Source organism: Aplidium turbinatum, chromosome 2 (genome assembly GCF_918807975.1).
Source record: "Aplidium turbinatum chromosome 2, kaAplTurb1.1, whole genome shotgun sequence".
NCBI classification, from domain to species: domain Eukaryota; kingdom Metazoa; phylum Chordata; class Ascidiacea; order Aplousobranchia; family Polyclinidae; genus Aplidium; species Aplidium turbinatum.
In genome coordinates, this window is record NC_137473.1 from 14,874,872 (window position 1) to 14,897,648 (window position 22,777).

The window sequence follows — 22,777 nt, forward strand, 5'->3', positions numbered from 1 at the left end:
AACTTATTTCGATGGAAAGCTTCACCAATCCGCAGGTTTTCGTTCGTTAATTTCTATAATAAAATTACCGGTAATGGATAGCATAGTGGTGCCCAAAGAGTTAGAGAAAAAATATGAGACAAATATATTAATTTTTTTTTTACAAGTGTAGATAGAACGATCTGTTTCAGCTTGATGCTGTGGTAATATCTATTTGTCACAAGCTTTCAAAACACAGCTCCTTCGATTGGGGAGCTGTCGAATAAAGTAACGGTCATGCTCTAAAAACGAAACTCAATATATAAACAATAAAAAAGTTGTCTTCCACAAATTAATAGCAAAGCGATTATTCTAAATACGTTGATGCGTTTTCAAATAGCGCCAGTGTAGCCTATATCAGTGTTTGGCTGTCGAGTGTACAAAGTAGTCAAAATAGTGAAATAACATCGTGCTTTGGCCAATAGGCTGGCCTGTCAGGATAGCACCGATTCTTCGCGGAGCATCCTACATTTCCTTGGGGTTCCAACACAGTACCGTACCTGTTTTTGTCAAGTGCTCATCTTTGTGGGCTTATTCGTCCTCATTTCCTACTTTCAAGGTTAAGGGGACAAAGACATTTACGACAGAATACACAATTATCAGATGTATTTGCACTATGAAGCTTCATCATGATTGCAACAATTCAAAGAAAACGACGGAGTCAAAAAAAACAACAACAGAAACACAGATTGCAACAGAATTTTTACAAAAAATTCAACAGTACAGTAGATTACAGCGTCTTAGCTGGAATGGCATCCGAAATACAAAACTGAAATTGCATAAGTGGGCTCAGCCACAAGAAACTATTCTTAGCAATTCACAAAAAAATTAAAGGTGTTGCCAGGGACATGACACGCAAGGAGACAATTTTAGAATGGTTATTGAATTTTCAAGTTTGACATAATGTGCCACCGCTGCCTCAACACTCATTTTAATACTGTAATCATATTACTGGGTTATGCCAAATTTGTGACAATAGCCTACGGACATTTAGAATTACGGACAACCTTGTGATGTATTGTAGCAATCGTGTTAAAACGATTCGCAACTTTTGAAGGAGGCAGTTTTAAGACTCACGGTTGAAAACGTGGGAAAGGTAGGCCTACGTGTTGAAAGATTTCGCAGGGTATGAAACGTGGAAATTACCTTTCCATCCAGCAATCAGTCTCGTTTTACATTGATTCAACGTCTACATCGTTGAAATGAGACTATTTGCAAGCTGAGTTTCTGTAGCATGCAGGGCCGGATTTAGCTGATGGGGGGCCCGGGGCACTTTTAGATCGGGGGGTCCCCCTGCAAAATTTTTTTTCAAGCCTACGGCGCCAAAAACCACCTCTGCGTCTACAGTAGCATCTATCCAGCACTGCACAGAATTTTGCAGAAACTTCAAAGGCAGAAAGGAAGAAAAAATAACACTAAATCACATTTTTTCCACGTAAGGGGGCCCTTCAAAAGTCGGGGGGCCCGGGGCACCTGCCCCCTCCCCCCTAAATCCGGGCCTGGTAGCATGCCATGCAATTGAGATGAGCTACTCTAAATTAAAGGTTTATAGATTTTTGTGAGTGCCAAGTGATACGCATACATGTTTGGATTGAGCGCAGTATTTTCGTTCGAGAAACAAGCACCGTTATATAAAATATTTCACAAGACAAACCTGCTTGAAGCAAAAGGCACGTCATAAAATTCAAAAATCAACCAATAAACGTGAAACAGTGAAAAAGTAACGAAAGGAATCAGATAGAGCGCGCATATCTACAAATCATTATCTTACTTAAAACTATATCTACGATATATACATAGAAGCAACAGCAGGGCTAACAAGTCATGATGTTACAGAAAATCAACCGTTGATTTGCTGTATGAGAATGCGCTGTATAGCAAAGCTAACCCAGTCGGAAAATCAGTAACGTCTGTAGACGTTAAATCAATGTGAAAAGTGACTAATTCGCTGACTGGGAAACGACTACAACAAACACATGTCTGTAGGTGTAACAAATATTGATTGAATGTTATCAGATTTCAGAGGTAGGACGGCTCGGCTTTCCAATAATGCAAACTTGGTTCGACTCCCGGCTTAAACTGGTTGTTGTAAGCACCGTTCACCTCTACCCATAGTGTGGTGAATTGGGCGGATGTAGTTGCTGAAAGGCGGCCCAGAGAAAGGAACTGGCTACTCTCGTTAGTACCGAAGGCGTAATGCAATAGAAATTTCATCTTCTCATCTCCCCAAAGTCAGTAACTAAGTGTGGCATCACATTTTACCAGTTTTTAAGAAATCTCAAGACTTTCAACTTATTTTTTGTGAGTTAAACTAAAAAAAAAATGCAATGGCTATGCAGTAACTAGGCTTCATACGCTTGTTGTACTGCACGAAAATTCTTTGTCAAGGCTACATATCCGGAGAGAAACCCAAGCTTCAAATCATAGCAGCCAATTTGCTAATCTTGAGTCAACGACAATGAACAGCAGCAATTCAGTCCGACCAGTTGTAGAAGTAAGTCATTTGCCAGGCCGGGATATATTTGCAAAGCGGTTGAAACAGGTACTGACCGAACGGAACCGCATCGGAAAGAAATGTTAACGTAGAAAGAAGTTTGCACCTGTGGAAAAGTAAAAATACCAATACAGATTTTTGCTGATTTTGTATCGTAAATCAAACAACGTATTAAATAGAGTAAGAGCTGAAAGTACATTAGAAAAAATGTCTATGCACTATATTTGAACTTTACTGTATGGTAGCTAGCCTGTACTATAATGATTGACGACAGGAGTGATACAATGAATTTATAGTGGTACTTAAAAGCATTAAAAATGGTATTGTGAAATTATCTTTGCTGACAAATTTTGTAAGAAAACCAGGCAAAATCGCAAACTGACAACGCATACACTAAGAGCCGTAGAGAGGATAATTTGGGCCCGGTCCCCAGATCCTCGGGCCCTAAATGAAAAAAAAAACACATTCAATCCAAAGAATACGCGGTGATTTCTTTTTCTCTTCCCGGGCATCTAGGAATGGTCAAAGGCTCTTAAAATCACCACGGTCCTTGGTCTAAAAGCACCCCCTGAACCCTCCCTGTCAACGCGACTGTATATACTTGAATACGTAACACAATGTCGGGTTTACGTAATAAAAACCTCAAAATGACTTACTCAACAAATCTATCATACATTGGAGAACGCAACAAGTAGAAAAGTAACTTTGCGTAACGGCGACGCAACTCCTTCCTCTCGCTGGTGTTGTACGGCGTACGTGTGCACGTCGATGACGCAGTTGCTCGGTGAAGCAGAACGTGAGATGAGCTGTCCATCAGAAGTGCGATCAACCATGGAAAGATGGATTTAGATCCAAAAGCACCGGATGTGAGAACTGAACAGCAAATAGTAAAACATTTCAGAAAATCTTTGTGTAAATGCAAAAGAAACTTCTTTGATTCCTCACAGAACACAACCCAGAAGAACTGAGAAGAGCTAAAAATCACCAAGTGCACTAATCATTGACACTACCATGACACACTACCCGGTATTTTACAACCAATTGGTGTAAAATAAATTATTCCTTAAGGATTCACTGCTCAGCCAGTGATCAGCAACATCTTTACATAGTGATCAGTGATACCAGTGATAACCAGTCAACCAGTGATACATTATACCAGTCAACCAGTCAACCAGTGATACATTATGAAACTCCGCAAGCAAACACAACTGACAAAAACCTTAGGTTTTTTTGTTATTTGGGATGAAATAGAAAGCATGAGCATGAAATTTAAGCTTACGCTTAACTTATACGCTTCATGTTTGACGCCGCTTTCACGTTCTGTTTTCTCGCATGAACATCATCAGAAAGGTAAATCATCTTGACCAGCAGCAGCACTATTCAGCATTGAATTAACGTTTTCGGTTTTAGTACATTACCTTAGAAAGACGTTTCTTGTTTGATCACAACAAAACAAATTACCGTGAACCAAAGGACGGGCAGCGTGAAGGCATTCTGCAACTTTCTCTGTTTTATTAAGAGGAGTAGATGGAAGATTGGCAAAGAGATTGTGATTAGTTTTCGATGAAGACCACTCGGGATCCAGGGAGAGACTGTGTAATGTCCTCCTCCTCTGTCCGGGATTGGTACCGATGTAAATCACTTCGGGTTCGTCATCTGATTTTGATGAAGTGTTTGTTAGAACTTATAATATATATGTAGTATGTACGGTAGCATTGCTGATTTGCATTCAGAGATTGGTGGCATTTGCACTCTAATCTCTTAACATCCTTTTTCAAAGAACCGATTTTTGCAATAAATAAAATAATTTACCACTGCTTATGCTGTATACATATAATAATTATAATGTATATACGATAATAATATGAAATATTGAATTATATATGTATCAGTAGGTGACTGTGTAAAGAATGCAATGATATATAGCTCAAGCTGCCACGGTCTTCACCGCTGCTGTGCTCATTCTTCCCGCATATTTCTCAATCACCACTGCGTGAACCAGTGCAGCTAATAAAAACGCAACAAATAAGTTAGGTGAAGAATTAGATGATGTAAATAGTGCTGATAAATCTCAGATACCTTGTCCTTGTACAAAAAAGGCGACAAGTTGATCGGTTGGTAGAAAAACAAACTTTCCACAAATTTAGAGAGAAAAAACTAAAAATGTAGATATGATTTCACATTCAGACACCAACCCAAAGCTATGCATCGTAGTAAGAGTAAACTTTTTACATCCCCTTGACCAACACACGGCAATCCAACAATTACCTGCAATGTGACTTTCTTCATGCGTAGTTGTAAAGACAAGTTTGGATGCATTGATTAAGCTGGTGAACGAGTGGCTTTGAATTCCAGTTTCAAAAACGAATATCAGAAGGCAACGAAGGATTGTCTGTAAAAGTTAAGACGTTAAACTTTCTGGATTTAACGTTGTTTAATAAAGTTAATACTTGAAATGTTACCTTTAGGTAATTTAAACATTTTAACGAACTTAAAAACGGAGCATCTAAAACATAAGAATTAAACAAGCACACTACTGAGACTGTACACAGCTACAACTAACAGAGTTTGCCACATGTACTGAGGTGGTCCACACAAAAGGAACACAGACACGATGCAAGAGAGAGTGAAAGAGACGAGGTAAATGCAAAATACCAGAATGAACATAGACAGTTTCAAGGCAATTTACAATAATAATAATCGTTTATTAAAGTAATGCAATCAAAAACAGTATACATACACTTCAGGTTAAAGTACAGTATAATTCCGTTAAAATATGAATAACATTTGAAGTTATTTATATTGTATTCTAACTGTAAACCATAGTTACATGTTAAATGATTGATAACTTCACCTTAATGATGCATATGAGAAGAATGACTGCCCATCTTGCTGTGGTGCCTCCGATCTTTTGTGCAGTTATTTCAATAAAAGCCTGGAAAAAAAGAAGCATTACAGTTGCAATATCATAAGCAATCAAGTAAACGTGTTTTTCAATCGAATCAAGAAACAATATTAAAAAGAATGTATGAAACTAATTTCATTCTTTTAGGGTTGTTTTCCAGGATAAAAATATTTGAATATACCGTACTATACAAGGACGTGAAGGGAAGAGAGCTCGATTGATAAACTACCCTTAGGTTGGCTAATTTTGTAATTTATATATATTATATATAGGGTTGGGCTGTAATTGTGCAGCTTTTGTTTTGGAGTCGCAAGAATTTTTCATCAGTAGCGGGTGTTGTGCTGGTTTATTTCGTTTTATATCGAATAAAATTTGCAAAATAAATATCACTTCTAGCAAAAAAAAAAATTTTTTTTCATTTTGATTTGTGCAAACGTTATAATATTAGGCTACTTTCGGGTTTGTTTTAACTTGTAATTGATTGGGCTATAGGGCTGGATGTATAAAAATATTTGGCAATCTTGAACCTAGTCCTACGGTTTGGGCAATGTCACTCACAATAGACAATCCCTTAACTTTTATAATGAGCAACACACTTCGCATGCTTTCCGCAACACATTGGTTATCTGCTGTACATCAGTTGGAGTGTTTTAACAAAATTGCAATAAAACTGAGCACTAAAACCGGTAATTGCATCGTCAATTATTCTTGAATCAGCTCACAGGTTTAATCGTGTTTATGCAATTATCCAAAGCAGTAATTTATCATGCACCAGAAGCATTTTTTTAAAACAAATAACTCCTGTTGCAGCAAAGTCTGGTAAGTCTCCTGTAGGCACAATGTACGGCGTTCACTATTTTATGCACAGGACGGTGCTTTCGAGAGTATGCTACCAAGCTGTATATTTTTGAGAGTGTGTTACCAGAGCCTCAATATAATAAACCTGTAACACGATTTATACAAAAAATCAATATGTAATATTGTAGTACCTGCAAAAACTCCACAACAGACAATACTTGCTTTATCTTTTCAACAATATAACCGTCTTCAATACCCGCAAGTCTTCTTTTAGATTTCAACAAAAAGTAGGAATTTGCATAAGTGAACAGGTTGCAAGTGGAAGTTACTAGAATACAAAAAAACTGAGTTCAAACGCCTTACATCATGCAAATAAAATGGCAGAGACGTTGTAGCATGTTAACATCGAAATCCATGCATAATAGTAAGTCGAAGTTTCTTGTCCAAATCATCGTTCCTGTGTCAAACATCAGTACTATACTGTAGTGTATATTATATTATACATATTTTACAGCTTAATATTGTTAAGACCAAACCGTTACCTGGTATGTGGTTCAATGTACGGTACTTCTGAAAACAAGTTTGCAAATATATATGGTTTGTTTGTTTTAAGTACCGTACTTCTACTGTATTTCATATTTAACAAGTGAAAACAAAAATTCAGCAACCTCTCAAGCACAGCTTTTAGCTCCACACAAAGTGAAATTATATGACAAATCTTTTCATCATTTGGAAAAAAACTGCTGATTAACTTTTTCTGAAACAGTTTGAAAGAATTTTTCTAAAAACATTGCTGATTAACTTTCATATTTAAACCTGATATTTCATCCACAACATGGCTAGTTTACGTCTAAGCTAGACTTTTAACACGCTGCAAACAGCATGATAGTAATTGTCTAAATTATTTTGCAGCCTTAATATGGCATGATTAGGTACATACAGTTACCGGTATTTTAAACATAATTTCAAATAACATTACGGTACAAAAACTTAAACAGGAAATAAACATTTAGCAGTAAAATTTGTGTGTATAATATATGAAAGAGTATGCAAGATCAACAGTCAACACAAACGATTCTGGAATGCAAGATTGAACTAAATTAAGGGTCTAATCTAAGTGACACGCGCTTTTTTTCTGTACCCATAATAGCCAGTTGTTACACCAATTAACAGTTACACAATAAGATGCTTAGACTAACCTATGTTCAATTTTCAATTGAATACATTGCTATGTTGAGTGGACACTGAGTCCAATTTTTTTTTGTGAACAAAGATGTTTTTTTACAATAGTTACCAAATTCCGTGATAATGAAAGAACCTCCGCAGTTTGTTGTTAAGAGTTCAAGAATATATGTTGCTGCTTTCACTGTCTTTTCAACCTGCAACATAATAGGCTACGTCAGTTTAATATAAAAAGAAAAAAAAAACTTTTATATGTTCAGCCATGGAGTGAGTGTATAATAATGCAAAAAAGAGAAATACACTGATATTTCAGCCTTTTGATTGCCTTGCCAGTATTGCTCCAATTCCACTACCAAATTCTTGACTACTACTTGACTAATATGGATCAATCATTGTGTTCTTTACCCTGTTTAAAAACAATCAACAAGCTGTAGCCTGTTTTTTTTTTTCGCTGAGACTTTTCGGTCATTTGTCCGAAATGACTTGAAAAAATCCGGTCATTTTTTATTTATTTCGGTCATTTTTTTCTGGTGAAAATATTTCCTTTCAATTAGCTGATACAAACCAAAATTTGCACTTCCTGACTAGCTACAACATTTTGTTTCGCTGAGAAACGTTGTCATGTTATATCTGAGAAAAGTTAGAACATACAAACGTTTCTTCAACGTTCATCAGCGAAACTCAACCTTGCAACACCCGACCGCAGACATCTTTTATTGCACAACGGAAAGGAATAAAAACAAGTAAGAATGACCAAATAAAAAAACACGTTACGCTCTAATGGTTCGCATTTACAAAGTGATTTAACTCGTCAACAATTTCACCGGCCGTGGGCGCTCACGTTGTAGCGTGCTCGCTTCGCGTTGCTGTGCCAGTGCGCGTATGCCGCGTCATAATTGAATGTTTCGTATGACCCAGCATTCAACCTCAAACACATAAGTTTATCTGCAGTTGAACAACGCAAGCGATTTCTTGCTGGAGTTCGCAACCGAGAAAGCAAACTGAATCCACATTCTGCGGTTGCGATCTCTTCATTAAAAGTCAGCAAAGCATTAGCAATTAGCTGCCGAACTTGGCCAATCTATGCCACGCTTCGCAGCTATTGTTAAAACTTTCCGCCAATTATCACCTGGTTCGCAATTACACATTACTTCAAATTTAAAACCATCACACAAAATCGCTATCTATCAATGTGGAGTCAAACATTTCACAGAGGTTATCACCAGCTCAAAAGTTAACAACATTATGCAACAAGCTGGGATAACTTCCCGACTGACAGATCAATCTTTTCCACGACGAAGGAAAGATTTGAAAACACAGTGGCATTTCTAGAAAGTTGAAGTCTTTGAGTGTGTTACTTTCATGTTTGCGTTTATCACAAGCAATGAGACATTGGATCAACGTACAAAGGGATACTTTGTTGTTTATCGAGGTCTGGTCAATAACGTTTCGAAAGGGTTGACCACCAGCTCAAAAAATAATAATATAAATAATTATGTAACATGCTGAGAAAATGTTCCGATTGACAGAACGGACCGATCAATCTCTACCAAGCGGTTTGACCGTTCCAAGGCAACGCAACATTGCGTCACACTTGAAAGCACCACGTCAGTCACGTTTGGAAAATGTTACTTCTGTATTTGCGTTATCACATATAATAAGACATTGGATCAACGTTGAAACACTAAGTCTATGTCTTGTATTTCCGATAGACAAAAAATCGTAGAGTGGCGCAAGAAGCTTCTTTGCAATCACTGAAATCGATTTGCGCGCGTTGACTACATATTTTTTCGGACATTTTGACCGAGTTGACTATATTTTTTTCGGACATTTTGCTAAAAAATCGGTCAATGACCGACAAATGACCGAAAAAAAAAACCCAGGCTGTAGCTATGGGTGCAAACTGCAAAGTAAAATGAGGGATCTTTTGTAGTTATCAGCTTGAGGCTGAATAACTACCACTATAGTAGTGGTACAATATACGGTACATGTTAAGTTATATAATTATGTCAAATTTTTCAAACAAACATATAATTTGTTACGGCATTTCCAAACTTTAATAGGCTACAGGAAATCTTTAGTGTTTTTGTTTTGTTTAATGTTCTTTTAAAAAAAAAACATGAATAAAATTGCATGAAAGAATTCGTGTTTTTCAATTTTTCAAAGTCTACAATAAGACCAAGAGACAACATTGTTAAAATGTAGGCCTACTGTAGTGTAGAGAGCTTTGATAAGATATGGCGTTAATACACAAAAACAATAATTTGAAGTCCTTTGTTTATGTTTTCAAACATAAGACACATACATGCACAATTGCACAAGTCTTGTTATATTTTACAAAGTTAATAAAGAAAACCCATAAGATTTCATGATAAAAGATTATTCATTAAAACAGATTTCTAGACAGACGACAGGGTAACATGTAGGGTAAGGTTATTTGAGCTTAGTAAATGGTCAAGGACCTCTAAAAATCGTATTCGTTAACTTGAGGGAACACTCATGATGAAAATAATTTTTTTATCAATATTTTTTTTTGTATCTGAAAAGCAGTAAACGTTGTCAGGATTCTGAATATGGTAAAATTTTGATTCTATTCAATGTCTTTGTGCGTCAAAAATTACAGTGATAATTATATGAGTAATGTATATACTATATAGCTTGTGTTTGGGTGTTTTTCAAATGCTTTTTTCTTCAAAGTCATTTTTTTGATGTTTTCAACCACTCAAATTACAACTACTCATTATTTCTTGTTAGAATGGCATGAAATTCAATATTGAAAACTCAATATTGGAGAATTCATCTATATGAGGATTTTTGCTTTTTCTGTGTAGTTTCACTTAAAATTAAAAAACAATTACAAATATATCAAGTTTTTCTAGTAGGCATACGTTTAAAATTCATTCATTTTTTTTATATATACACCCGTGGAAAAACATCTTTCATCACTATAGGGGTAAGGGATGGCGACAATGCCAGCAAAAAGTAATAAATGATATATATATATAGGTTTTCTCTAAAGGACTTAATTAATTTTTTAACGGTGGTAAAAATTGAAAAAAAAATAGAAAAACTATGTGCGGTGCTGAAATTGATAGTACATCAGAAATGTCTCTTTAAGCAGTTACTCTTTTTTTATCATAAAGATATTTTCATACACTTAAGCATAAATAATTTGGTGGTATTGTTGTGTGTATTACAATTACAATAGCACAATTTATGATTGCTGTTTTAACTTACTTGATCAAATGCATCTGGATTTTTCGTGACAACGTTCATATAAGCAGCTTTCAGATGACCAAGATGTTCTTTTAGTTTTTCTGAACCAAGTCTGTACATGTCTGCCATTGTACCAAGAGAAATCTATGCACTGCAACAAAACCCAAGTTTATTTTTTTTAGTCGTTAGGAGAACACATTGAAGACAAAACTGCAATAATCTAACACCGCATTTTACATTTTATTTCTCACATATCACAATTGTATGGCCTAATGGATCTCCTCTAACAGCCATGAAAGGTCAAGGAAGTTTGAAATACCGACGTCTGAAAATATGGAATGATTTACGTTTGGAATTGTTTAGAACTAAAAATTTAAACATCTTAACAAAACAACTTGAAATTCACAACATGAATAAATTTGCATAGGCCTATGACAGTTGTTATTGAATTCATGTTGACTGCTGTATTGCAATTTGTTTAGATAACACAGAGTTCAATCTACTACCATAGATGCACGTATAGTATACGCCACAAATTCTATGCCGTAGACTTGCGGCGTAGACTTTTTGTTTACGCTAACGGCCACATTTTTTTGGATAGTTGTTGCTTGAGGCTACGCCGTAAAGTTTTCATGGTTTTATAGCATATAGTGTCAACGTATACTTTTTAATGTTTTTTTTTTTCTCGCTACAACACGTCAATACCTTCCAGCGCTGCAGTTGAAAGAATGTTTTCAATGGGCAAAGACATATTGAAACCAAAACGCAGCAAAATGTCAGATAAACACTTTCAGATGCTTGTGTTTCTTCGTAAAAATTCAAAATATAACTTGTTTGTTTCGAGTGGTTTATACCGTGTGAATGTTTGGCACATAGCAAACAAAATGAGTTTACGCTAGAGTATGCGCTGATGCCGCCAACTTTTTTTTACAAGTTACATTGACGCATATGGCGTATGGTTTTTTGAACGTTTGCGTTTATGCTGACAGCGTCAATATTTTTTGTATACGTGTACAATGTACATCACTGTCTACTGCATATTGTCATATTAGTAGCCTATCTATATAGAGTGGTGTAAGCCAGGGGTGGGCAAACTACGGCCCGCATGCGGCCCGCGAGACCATTTTATGCGGCCCGCCGGCACTTGCAGAAACTCCTACTCATCACTTATTGTTTTAATTAAACATGTTACATGACAAAATATTATTCCCTTTACGAGTGTGTTTTTCTCTTCACTTTCAGTGCGTAAACACACACACGTCAGTCGCGCATGTATTGCAACCTGATCTCACGCATTGTTTGATCATAAAATACAAATACGGTAGCGGCTACCGTAGGCCTACCAGTACTTCTACTTTCCTCCAAATAGCTTTTCATTGTTACTTGAGACGCACAGTGTTTCAATAAATATTATTTTATCGAAATTGGGAAGAAAGCCGTTTGCTTGTTGTGCCGTGAGTCCGTGGCTGTTTTCAAGGAATACAATTTAAAAAGATGCAACCAAAGCAAGCACGCAAACTTTGGACAAAATTTCACCAGTAAAAAAAGAAAACGGAAATGCCAAGAGCTAGTGAACAAGCTGAAGAAACAACAGAGTGTTTTCACCAAACAAGAGGCTGCAACGAAAGCCAGTTTTATGATTTCTTACACACTTGCAAAAACAAACAAGCCGTTTTCAGACGGTGAGTTTATCAAGGAATGCATTTTTGAAGTAGCTATGTGTCCAGAACAAAAAACCAAAATGGATATCATTGCCTTATCGAAGAGAACCGTGGTTAGACGTGTTGGAAAAATAAGTGACGATCTCATGAGTCATTTGTAATGAGAGTGTGCAGCCCCCGGCTGCAACATTTTTTCAAATGTGGCCCTCAGTACAAAAAGTTTGCCCACTCCTGGTGTAAGCTATGGTTAAGCTGACTTGTTGTTTATTTTGCTTCATCCTTGACAGTAGCTATCTTATATTTGTTGTTTTAGTAAGTCTATCTTATTTTTAATGCTCGTTATAAAATTTTATAAATATTTGCATAAAACCACAGTATTTTACTTGAGTGGGTTTATGGTGCAGCAATCATTTTTCTATTTTAATTCTTACTGAACATCAGCCTATCTTTAGTTTGAACGCAACTAGGTACAGTACCGTAATGCAGGGCCGGATTTAGCTGATGGGGGCCCGGGGCACTTTTAGATCGGGGGGCCCCGTGCAGAAAAATCATCTCTACGTATACAGTAGCATCGGTCCAGTACTGCACAGCATTTTGCAGAAACTTTAAAGGCCAAAAAGTAAAAAAATAGCACAAAATCACCTTTTTTTCCACATAGGGGGGCCCTTCAAAAGTCGGGGGGCCCGGGGCAACTGCCCCCCCCTAAATCCGGGCCTGCCGTAATGGACTTAGACATGCATCACATTAAAAACATGAGAAGCAGCAGCTGATTTGACAACTGATATAATCTTTCACTATTTCCTGTGAAATATAATTTTATACAGTGCGAGTTTTTTCTACTGGTTATGGTTGCACCATACTATTCTCACAACGAACAAAATAGACGGTTTTGTGAGGAAAACTGAAACTAGTAAGCAACAAAGTTACGGTAATAAACCAGTGAAAAAACAATGCTTTTTTGTGAACGTGGCCGAGTGGTTAGAGCGTTGGGCTCGCAGTCGAGAGCCTGCATGTTCGACTCCAGCCACCCGCACTTGCTGTTGTTTCTCTGGGCAAGAAACTTAACGATAATTGCCTCTACCTAGTGATCGATTTCGAGTAATGGGTAGTACCAAATTTAAGTCATAAGTAGAGTAGACAACCGGAAACTGACATTGCCGTCGGCTGCAGCGTGGGTCAGGTGTATGTCGGAAGGCGTACACCGATGCATAGCGCTCAAGTCCGCTTTCCCGCAATGCAGGATAAAGATAAACAAACAAAATGCAAACTTTCAAAATTAATCAATTGATTGATTTATTTCAATCAAATTAATCAACCTCTTAAAACAATTCTGAAACACAAAAATCAATCGCTCGGGCAACTTGTCATACGTAAACGCCAAACGGCCACCTCAAAAGCCAAAAGTTTCAAAAATTTTAAAGGTCGACATGGTAAATACAGTAGTAAAATAATAGTTTTCTTAAATTTCATATGGGGATTTCCCTACACAAATCTTTGTTGCAGTTTTGTTTTATCGAAAAGATCGTACAATTTGCACTAACTTTTGCATAGGCCTATCGAAGGAACCCTGCAATAAGCCATTGGCGGTGTGCAAAAGAATAACGATTTTTTTTACAAAGTAACATACAACTTCCTCAACTAATTTTGTACAAATGTGTTAAATAGTACAAGAATAGATCAGGACCTGTTTATATTTGTACCGGTATGCCATTTTAACTAGCTTAATACTATCCAGTGTCGTACGCTACCGTTTTTGTTAGTCTTGCAAGGCCTGGTGCGTTGCTTTCTGAAATGGCTTTTCCAGTGGTATGATTTCATTCAGGAGTTTTCTTTGTCTACCTTGTTCTTCATGATGAGCTAACGCATCAAGAGTGTTCCTTCAAGACCATCAGCACTTTTGATAACTCACCAAGTGTTCCCGACAATTTGTTCACCAAATCAAACGTCATATAAAACCGTTATGATCTACTTTAGGCTACCTAGCTGGCATCTTACGTCATGGAAATTGCTAGAAAATGTCAAAATATTGCACCATCGTTCGTAAGACCTGATGAAACATTGTATCATCACCTTTGAACACCTGTTTGAATTGCTTCACAATTCCTTTCATTATTGCGTCACATAACTGCGTACGTGAGTTTGAGATATTGAAATGTATTCTGACCATTTTTAAAATTGTTAGCCTACTTGGAAGTTGGTCGCAAATTTAACTGTTTGCTTATTGCTTGCTAGCTGGACAAAGTTTCCGTCTTTTATCTAAGTAGTTTGTTGTAGTGACAAGTTTTTAGTGGTGTATTGCGTTGCACCCCATTTTCGATAGCCGCGGGCTAATTTTACAGAAATACACTTTTTGCATAGACGTTTCAAAGGAGTGTTTCTTTTTCGGTCATTAGGCCTACATACAGACTAACGGATCTGGGAATCTTATGTTACAATTTTCCCACGAAGAGATTATGGTTTATCCAGGGATACCCTTATATCCCTAGGTATACCGCTGTGACCACCAATGTCGATCAGAGAGAGAGATTTTTTTGTCCTTTCAGCAGGAAAAAATATCGAGTAGGCTAGTTACACAATAGAACATAGCCTATATATAATGAAGAAAGAACTGGCACCACCGAACAACCTTACGGTTTCCCAGACCCGTAACTAGCTTGGAACACCAGAGGGGGGGAGGGGGGCAATAAGTATTCTAGAGGGAGCCCAACTTTTACTTTCCGTATTATGTACGAAAACGACGTTTGTAAATAATGTAGGTATATTTACGCAAAAACATCATTAATTGTGCTACAGCGTTACAATAGCATAGATTTGTTTTTCGGCAGTCGAGTGTAGCAATAATTGACAGCGATAGAAACGTGTTTGGCCAATGAGGTTGGGCTCATCAGTATCGCACCACTAGTTCATGCCATATAGTTCTCAACCGCTGCTTTTGTCAGACAATTTATTATGTAAATTCCGTATGTAAATTTCCAAAAGAGTTTGTATGTCAACAAGATTTAGTTTATTTTGAATATTTTGAATCTGTATCCTCGGACTGATGAAGCCTTGATAGGATATTCCTGGTAGTTTCGCATACTTGTACAGGCTCTTGACGGAGGGCCGGTTACAGAGATTGGCAGAGTGACGTTTTCCGTTTGTTGAAGTGTTGTTGCCAAGGAATCTTTCCACTCACTGGATGCCGCTGAATGGAGAGCAGCCGTTGCGTTGCTCAAGCGCACACTGCGAGAGTCGAAGTTTAGCTGACAGGGGTCTAAAATTATCGCTTTATCAACGCAACTTTTATCAAAGCACGCTTGATATCTTTAAGACATAACTTCCCTGGGTATAATTGAATTTCCGCAAGATGATGATGTTGTTTTTTGCTAGTTTGTTTTATTTGTTTTATGTCATTGTTTCATGTCGTCAAGTTATAGCCTATCTATTTTGTGAGTCGTGCAAGGCCTGGTGCGTTGCGCTTGAAATGGCTTTGCCCGTGGTAGGATTTCTTTGTGGGGTTTTCTTTGCCTGCCTTGCTCTTTGCTATGAGCTAAACGCATCAAGACGTGTTCCCCTTACGACCATCAGCACTCTTGATAACGCACCATGGCCGATCTTCATAGCAACTGTCCATACAAATCTTCAATATATCAGCTAAAGTTATGTAGGCTAATAAAGTTATAGCCTATATATGTTTATTTGTTTTGTAACATTTTTTTATTTCCCCTTTATATCTTAAATTTTTCTGAAGGTGTTGCGACCGTGCCAAATTTTTTTCAACTCAATAACTTACTTCGATCACAAGCACGTTTTAACGTTCGCGTTTTGTCGCTTCTACCTTTTTCTTGACCTTTGCTATGTTGATGTGTATTGTTTTGATATGATGGTCAGAAATAAAAAAACAACTGAACTGAACTGAACTGAACACCGTCGCGTGATTTTGAGTTTGGCGCGTAACCACTGAACTAACAGGGTGGATAAGTTCTGTGCAAGCGAGAAGCGTTAGGCTACGACAAAAGGCAATCAATTACATTGTTTTACTTTGTTGCCTCAACTGTGCCATTCAATATAAAGCTTTAGGTAAAGCTTTGTATTTGTTATGAGTTGTAATTGTGCACTCTCAAAGGTCTTCCTTTGTCTTTTAATGAAATTATGATTAATTTGATGTGGTTACCAGCGCAGCCAACATTGCAAAACTTAGAAAGTTTATTGTGAATTGTGATCAGCGCTTCCACTTCGGTGGAAATTACCACAAATGTGAAAATTTCATCATGCTTGTGGTAAAAATGTGGTAATGAAAAATTTGTGGTAATTTATTGGTAGTATGGAAGCTTTGTGTGGAAATATTACCAAAATGTGGAAGTAACAAATTTTGAAAATTTGACATAAAATTCTATCAATAAATAAGAGCATTTAAACAGTTGTCTTCCGAAATCAAACAGATATGCAAAAAACTACTTATAAAAGCATGCGACTAGCATGTTCGGGCTCGGCTGTTTTTCTGTTTGATTTTGAAATGCATCCTGACTTTTGACTTTGAGCGTAGGGTGACCATGTTATCATAGGCAAGATGTCTTTCTGATTCTAGCTGCGGTGTCAAATACAATACGGTAGGCTACTTTGCTTACTTATTTCGGACGTTTTAATAACTGTTAATAACCGGTATTGTTAATAAACTGAGTATCGGTAGTTGTCTTAAACCTACTATAGCCTAGTCTATAAAGTTCTTTAACAGTACTGTCAGAGTGTCAGTGTCACTCTGCTAGTACGGTATATAGTGTAAATATAGCCAAATAATAGCGTTGCCAGATAAGGAATTCTGCCTTAATTTGAGAAAAGTTTAAAGCTGTTGAAAACAAAAACTTGTATTTTGGAATTTTTTTTAGTTCTGGGCAGTGGCGTACGCAGGATTTTCTCAAGGGGGGGGCAATTGAGAGTAGCGTAACCAGGAATTTTGAAAGGGGGAGTTTTACGGCCGGCGGGCGAAGCCCGACGGCGTTTTTGCCTAAAACGACACCCAGTGGCGGGGGGTCTGGGGGGCCTCCCCCAGAAAATGTTGAAAAATTACTTCGAATTTGGTGCATTCTGAGAGCATTTTCAACAAAAATGTGGGTATGAATATTCCTGTAAAATGGTGCTGTCAGGTGGCATAGCAAAAGGATAAGATCATGTTTTCTTCGGCATTTTTCGGAAATAAAGCTAGACGTTTTCATGATATCCCAGTATGGTTTTAGTTTAGACTTTATCCATTTCTTTCTCACTATAATAGGCTTACAGAACACTATGCTACATTGGCATACCTGGGGTGGGGTAGGTGGATTGGGCCATGTATTTCGTATTGGCTTAGTCTATATTGTTAATTGCTTTGACAGAGCAATGCAAAACATATTAAATATCTTAATCTACGTCGTTAACTACTAAAACATTTTAAAGGGGGGGGGGGGCCATGGCCCAATGGCCCCCCCCCTGCGTACGCTAGTGGTTCTGGGTAAAGATAAAAACCCTAACCTTATTCCTAAGTGTAACCCTTACCTTAACCCTTCCTCACTTTCATCATAACTCTGGCAACACCTGATTGTAACCATGGCAACCAGTGAGTAAAAATAGCCACTTTGTCAATGTAAAAGTAAACCATAATACGGTTGAAATCGGGAAAAAAGTCACAGTAAAAAATGTGGTAATTCGAGGACAAATGTGGTAATACAAGCGGTAATCTAGCTTTGTAAAAGTGGAAGCACTGATTGTGATATTACTATTAGTTAACAGCGGATCAGCGATGCCAGTGGTGCCTAGTGTTTTTCCACTAGATCTAGTGTTTTTGGGTTGCATCTAGCGTTCTAGTGTTTTTTTTGCTATCTAGTGTTTTTTTAGCGATTTACCGCTATGTTGGTGTGCATAAGTTTGGACAGTGTTCAAAGTAGACCCACCTATTTTTGTTTGACTGCATCAATGTGTTTGCAGTGCTTTTCAAAGTGGACTCGGGTTTTTTGTCTAGTTATACCCAATGATGACCAAATTTGAGATATTTAGCATAAATACTTTAAAAAATACACACAAATGACTGTGAAAAGTCTTCAAAGTAGACTAAAGTAGGTAGCATAGCCTACCATATGGTACCAGAGGCTTACATTTCGTCGGCTTACATTTGATGAGTGTGGAGTTCTTAGACTACACTACCTCATAGATGATTGTGACTAATATTGCGTTTTTGACAATATATTTGCAAAGGCCAAATTTGGGGAAAATTTGGGTAAATTTTGTTTGCTCCCCCAAAATGTTTTACTCTCCTACGGCTATGACTTCAGGGTTCTCACTTTCAAGAAAATTCAGTTCTACTTTGAAATTTTGAGGACTTTTAACACTCACTAACGCCATTGGCTGTCATTTTTGTATATTACATATGCATGTAAATGATTGTGTATTTATGATACTAGTGTTTTTTTTGTGAATCTAGTGTTTTTTTCAGTCAAATCTAGTACTTTTCCATGACAAAAGAGTGGCAACAGTGAGCGATGCCACATTTGATGTAATTACATCAAATTTGATGTTTTTACCCAAAAATCTGATGTTAAGCGATTTGGTATATATTAACTAGCTCAGACCAATTAAAATATAATATTATAATCCATAGGCGCCGACTTTTCAAAAAACCTTGGGGGGGCGAGAAAGGTGATGACGTCATAACCGTAACGCTATTTTACTCAATTAAAATAGTCTTTGATTAAGCTTACTGTCTTGTTTATATTCACCTAGGTTGCAAACCGAATTTATTAGAACCGCTACTTGAAACGATTAGTTTTACGCATGCAGTACGCCTAGTCGCAAAAATTTTGATATTGTTAGCTAATAATTGGAACAGTTGGAAAACAAGCCGATTCATTTCCTTTTCGTGCGAGTGAATAACAAAGACCAAGATAGTGAAGTTATCGAAATAAAACGCAAAAAAAACAAAATCTCAAGCAGAGTGGAAACCCGCTATCAGTTTTATTAACCTCATTTCACTCGTTTTGCTAATTACTTACCTTCAAAGCGTTGACAACGGCGAAGTGCTTTCTCTTTTGATTTTTATCAAAAGTCTTAATAAGTTAGTCTTTTATCGAATGACCGTATATACTCGAGATGTTAGCAAGTGATTTTCACCTCAAAAAGATAGGTTGGTTCAACTTACACACGGGACTAGCTGTTGTCTACAGATCGGCAGTTTACAAAATGAACTCATTTTTGCTGCGGCAAAATCATTGCCGACGTAGATTACGGAGCGTGAAATGGCGTAGGTTGAAGTAAAAGTTTTGAATACCGGTATTTGCAGTGATTCAAACTTAATTTTCATTTAATGATTTCTTGTCAATTCTAAACTTTATGTACTGGTTGAGCAATATATGCAAAGCTCACGAGACAAAACAGCAGAAAGAGCTGTTTTAAGAGAACAATTTTTTTATTTTTGCGTGTAAGATATAATCGTTCTTATTACGTAACATCCATGATCGTTGAAGTTGATGTCAAACCTTAGCGGCCGCATAAAACAATGATGTCAGGTTGGCTAGGACTAGGTGATAATAGCGGTAAGAGACGTCGTTAATGCAGACAATATCTGCGACCAAAACCAATTAAACACCTTTTCTTTTATCGGTTCTCGATTTAATTCTCACACATTGTGAACAAAGCAATGCGTTCTGTTAAATCATAATTGATCTCAAAGCGGGAAGACCTCGTTGAAAATATCGCGTCTAGTTTAGCTGGTTTACTTAATATTGCCCTGAATAGTTATGTGACTATTCCAGCAGCGTAAGTTACTCTACGATCTACTTTGAAATTTCCTCACAGTATGTTAATGCCAATACTTTGATGAACCATCGAATGGTAGTGTCAGAAGCTATTCAACGTATACACGGGAGAAGGAAATATCACCGATTTTTAGCTCAAAAGTAGGGATTCGACCTATACTCGAGTACTATAGGCTACCCAGTGGTTCCCAACCTTTTTTTGGCTGTTACCCTAATCTCCAGCCTGAAGTGAGCCAATTACCCCCACAATCAATTTTCAAAAAAAAGTGTTTATTGCTATGTATTTCAAAGGGCCAACTCTGACAATCAAAATGCAATAAGTTACAATACTGAATACAAGATAAAAATGCGTGGTAAACATTCAGTGCGAAGGTTGGGCCTGGACTTCAGCCGCCAGCTTTATGACATCGCTTTCGACATCTAGGCGATTGCGCTTCTTTGCCTTCATTCCCAAGACAGTTGAAAATCCTTGTTCACAGCGATACGTTGTTGAAAAAGATGTCAGGGTATTTAATACCCGTGTCGCTAACGTTGGTGCGTCCTGGAGTCTGCTAAACCAGAAGGGTGTCTTTGGTCGGAAAGTCGTCATCATCCACCTGGCTGTCATCACATGTGAAGGGCTCAGTGCACCATTAGAGACTAGCCGTATCCAAATTCGGAAAGTATAGTTGTACATCTTCTTGGCTAGCTGGCCTAAGTGGTCAGCTATGTCCTCCTTCAACGCCGCTGATCTCAACTTAAGTCCATTCGACTGTCGAGCGTCTAAAACTGCGCCACGGTGCCTCTTCCAACTCGCTTGTTCCACAATTTAACCTTTGCGATAAATGCAGCTACGGCTACTTTGGTGTCGATCACAATTACATTCTTGCCTTGAATTAAAAGATTGCCTTTGTTCAATTCACCAAAGATATCAGCCAGATAGCAATTAGCAATAGCAATTCTCCAAAGATATCAGCCAGATAGCACAGCTGGCAAATCCACTGTTGGTTAGAGAAGTTTTCAGCCAAGTCGGACTTCTTTTCTATCAGAAAAACATGGACAGCCTCACGAAGTTCGACCAGGCGGGTTATCACTTTGCCACGAGACAGTCATCGTACTTCTGTGTGGTACAGTAATGCTTCGTATCTTTTTGCACAGTTTCTTGAAAAGACGGCTGTTCAATTCCTTCGCTTTTATAAAGTTCACAACCTTCACTTGCTTCGCTGTTTCTAAATCGGGTCTCGTTACCCCACAAAAACAGGCAAATTACCCCCCGGGGGTAATTTACCCCCAGGTTGGGAACCACTGGGCTACACGGTAGAGCAGGAGTGTATATTGATGAGTGTATGAGATGTATATATTTTCACAAAATGTAGTCACGTAATTGTTCGTTGTGTCGTAGTTTTAACTCGATAAAATTTACTAAAATCGATTTCATGTTTGAAGTCACCAAAAATCCAACGGACGTTTGGATAACTCGTGAAATGAGAATAAACATTCAACCTCGCATTTGCTTTTTGGTTACCACGCGTTTTGACTTTGAAGTTGCTCCTCACGCACGGGAAGATAAGCAGTGTGTGACTGTGAGCGTGCGTGCCATGCGCATCTTAGTAGAAATTAACGTTCCAGAGAAAGCCATGCGATCAGCTGCTGTTTTGCGGGAAAGAGCAACGTAGGCTATTTTTTGCTTTCGGCATTCTTTTTAGTCCGATTAAAATCTCTTTCGCGAAGTATTTTATCTTTGAAACACCACTTGTAATAGCCATTTTTGTTGCCCCTCAACCATAAATTTACGGGGGGCGCCGCCCCCCGGCCCCCCCGGAAGTCGGCGCGTATGTTATAATCGATTTATAAGCTATTTGCATTCAGCTTTGTTTCGATTTTAGGGAAAGCTGCAGTGGAAAGAGTTTTCAGATCGGTGAAAACTTCCGAACAAAACATAATGAATTCAATAACTTTGAAAGGACAGCTGTATCCCTAGTAGTGGAGGCTGCACCAGCTGGCAACCATCAAATAGGCTAGTGGAAAATATGAGCAATGACGGTCCACATAAAAGATACCGTACATGAGCATTATGAGCCGTTGTGACGAAAACTGATGGGCTGGTAGTAGTAACTAAAATAAAGTCATCAAGTGCAATATTTTAAAACCCTAGAGCTCAAGTTGGACTTGACTAAAAATTCGACCCCATGAAGTAGGCTAAAGTGTAATACCAAAATGCTAATTTAACTGGACGTTTTATAGATTAACTAGCCAGTGCAATTGCTGGACTTGATGCATCTTAAAAGATGCATTTTGCAAAATCAGTTTTGCATTACATTTTCATTACATGTAACTTTTTTTCTGTTGCTCTGAGACACTTTTTAATATAATTTTTGAACTCCTTACCCCCAAAAAACCCTTGACAGCAACTTTCACCATTTTTCTAGTATCATTTGGCAATAAATTAACAAAAATCAGTCATGCGTGACTGATTAATCTGGGTACTTAAACGGTCATAACTCTGGTAGCCTACCGATTGTTCAATTTTAATAATTTTTTTTTAACTTCTTCAGTTGAAGAAGTGCTTTCAGATAATCTAGATATCAGCATACTAGGTTAAAAGGAAAGGGGTTTTAAAGGGGATTTTTGTAATTTTTATGAAAAGTTGTTGCTAAGAAACAGCAAATAACTTCCAAGACGTTGATCGAAAAAAAATTTTATGCATATTTTTGAAATCAGCATTGAAAACCCATGCAGAAAAGTCACAATATAGAAGAAA

At 37.5% G+C, this 22,777-nt stretch overlaps 1 protein-coding gene across 2 annotated transcripts; it reads right to left on the minus strand.

The window, feature by feature from the left end:
- Positions 1 to 607: 607 nt before the first annotated feature.
- On the minus strand, positions 608 to 11,032 carry LOC145764861 (peroxisomal membrane protein PEX16-like). Of its 2 annotated transcripts, XM_082576552.1 has the most exons (9): positions 10,865 to 11,032; positions 10,635 to 10,764; positions 7,510 to 7,594; positions 6,407 to 6,543; positions 5,367 to 5,447; positions 4,781 to 4,904; positions 3,974 to 4,168; positions 3,169 to 3,385; positions 608 to 2,618 (listed from the first exon to the last, which is right to left on the minus strand). In XM_082576552.1, the coding sequence occupies exons 2-9, from the start codon at positions 10,740 to 10,742 to the stop codon at positions 2,492 to 2,494; spliced, it is 1,074 nt and encodes a 357-aa protein (XP_082432678.1). In that variant the 5' UTR covers positions 10,743 to 10,764; positions 10,865 to 11,032; the 3' UTR covers positions 608 to 2,491. The 2 variants fall into 2 exon arrangements, with proteins under 2 accessions (XP_082432678.1, XP_082432677.1); XM_082576551.1 differs by having other exon boundaries at positions 10,635 to 11,032.
- Positions 11,033 to 22,777: the final 11,745 nt, after the last annotated feature.

Bases quoted from the DNA above. Each gene is read 5' to 3' on its own strand.
- LOC145764861 (XM_082576552.1), bottom strand. From the start codon at position 10,742: ATGGCAGACATGTACAGACTTGGTTCAGAAAAACTAAAAGAACATCTT. The intron at 4,905-5,366 runs GTGAAGTTATCA...TAACTTTTACAG, and splicing joins TTCTCATATGCATCATTAAG to ACAATCCTTCGTTGCCTTCT. The intron at 2,619-3,168 runs GTAAGTCATTTT...ACTTTTCCACAG, and splicing joins ATGTATGATAGATTTGTTGA to GTGCAAACTTCTTTCTACGT.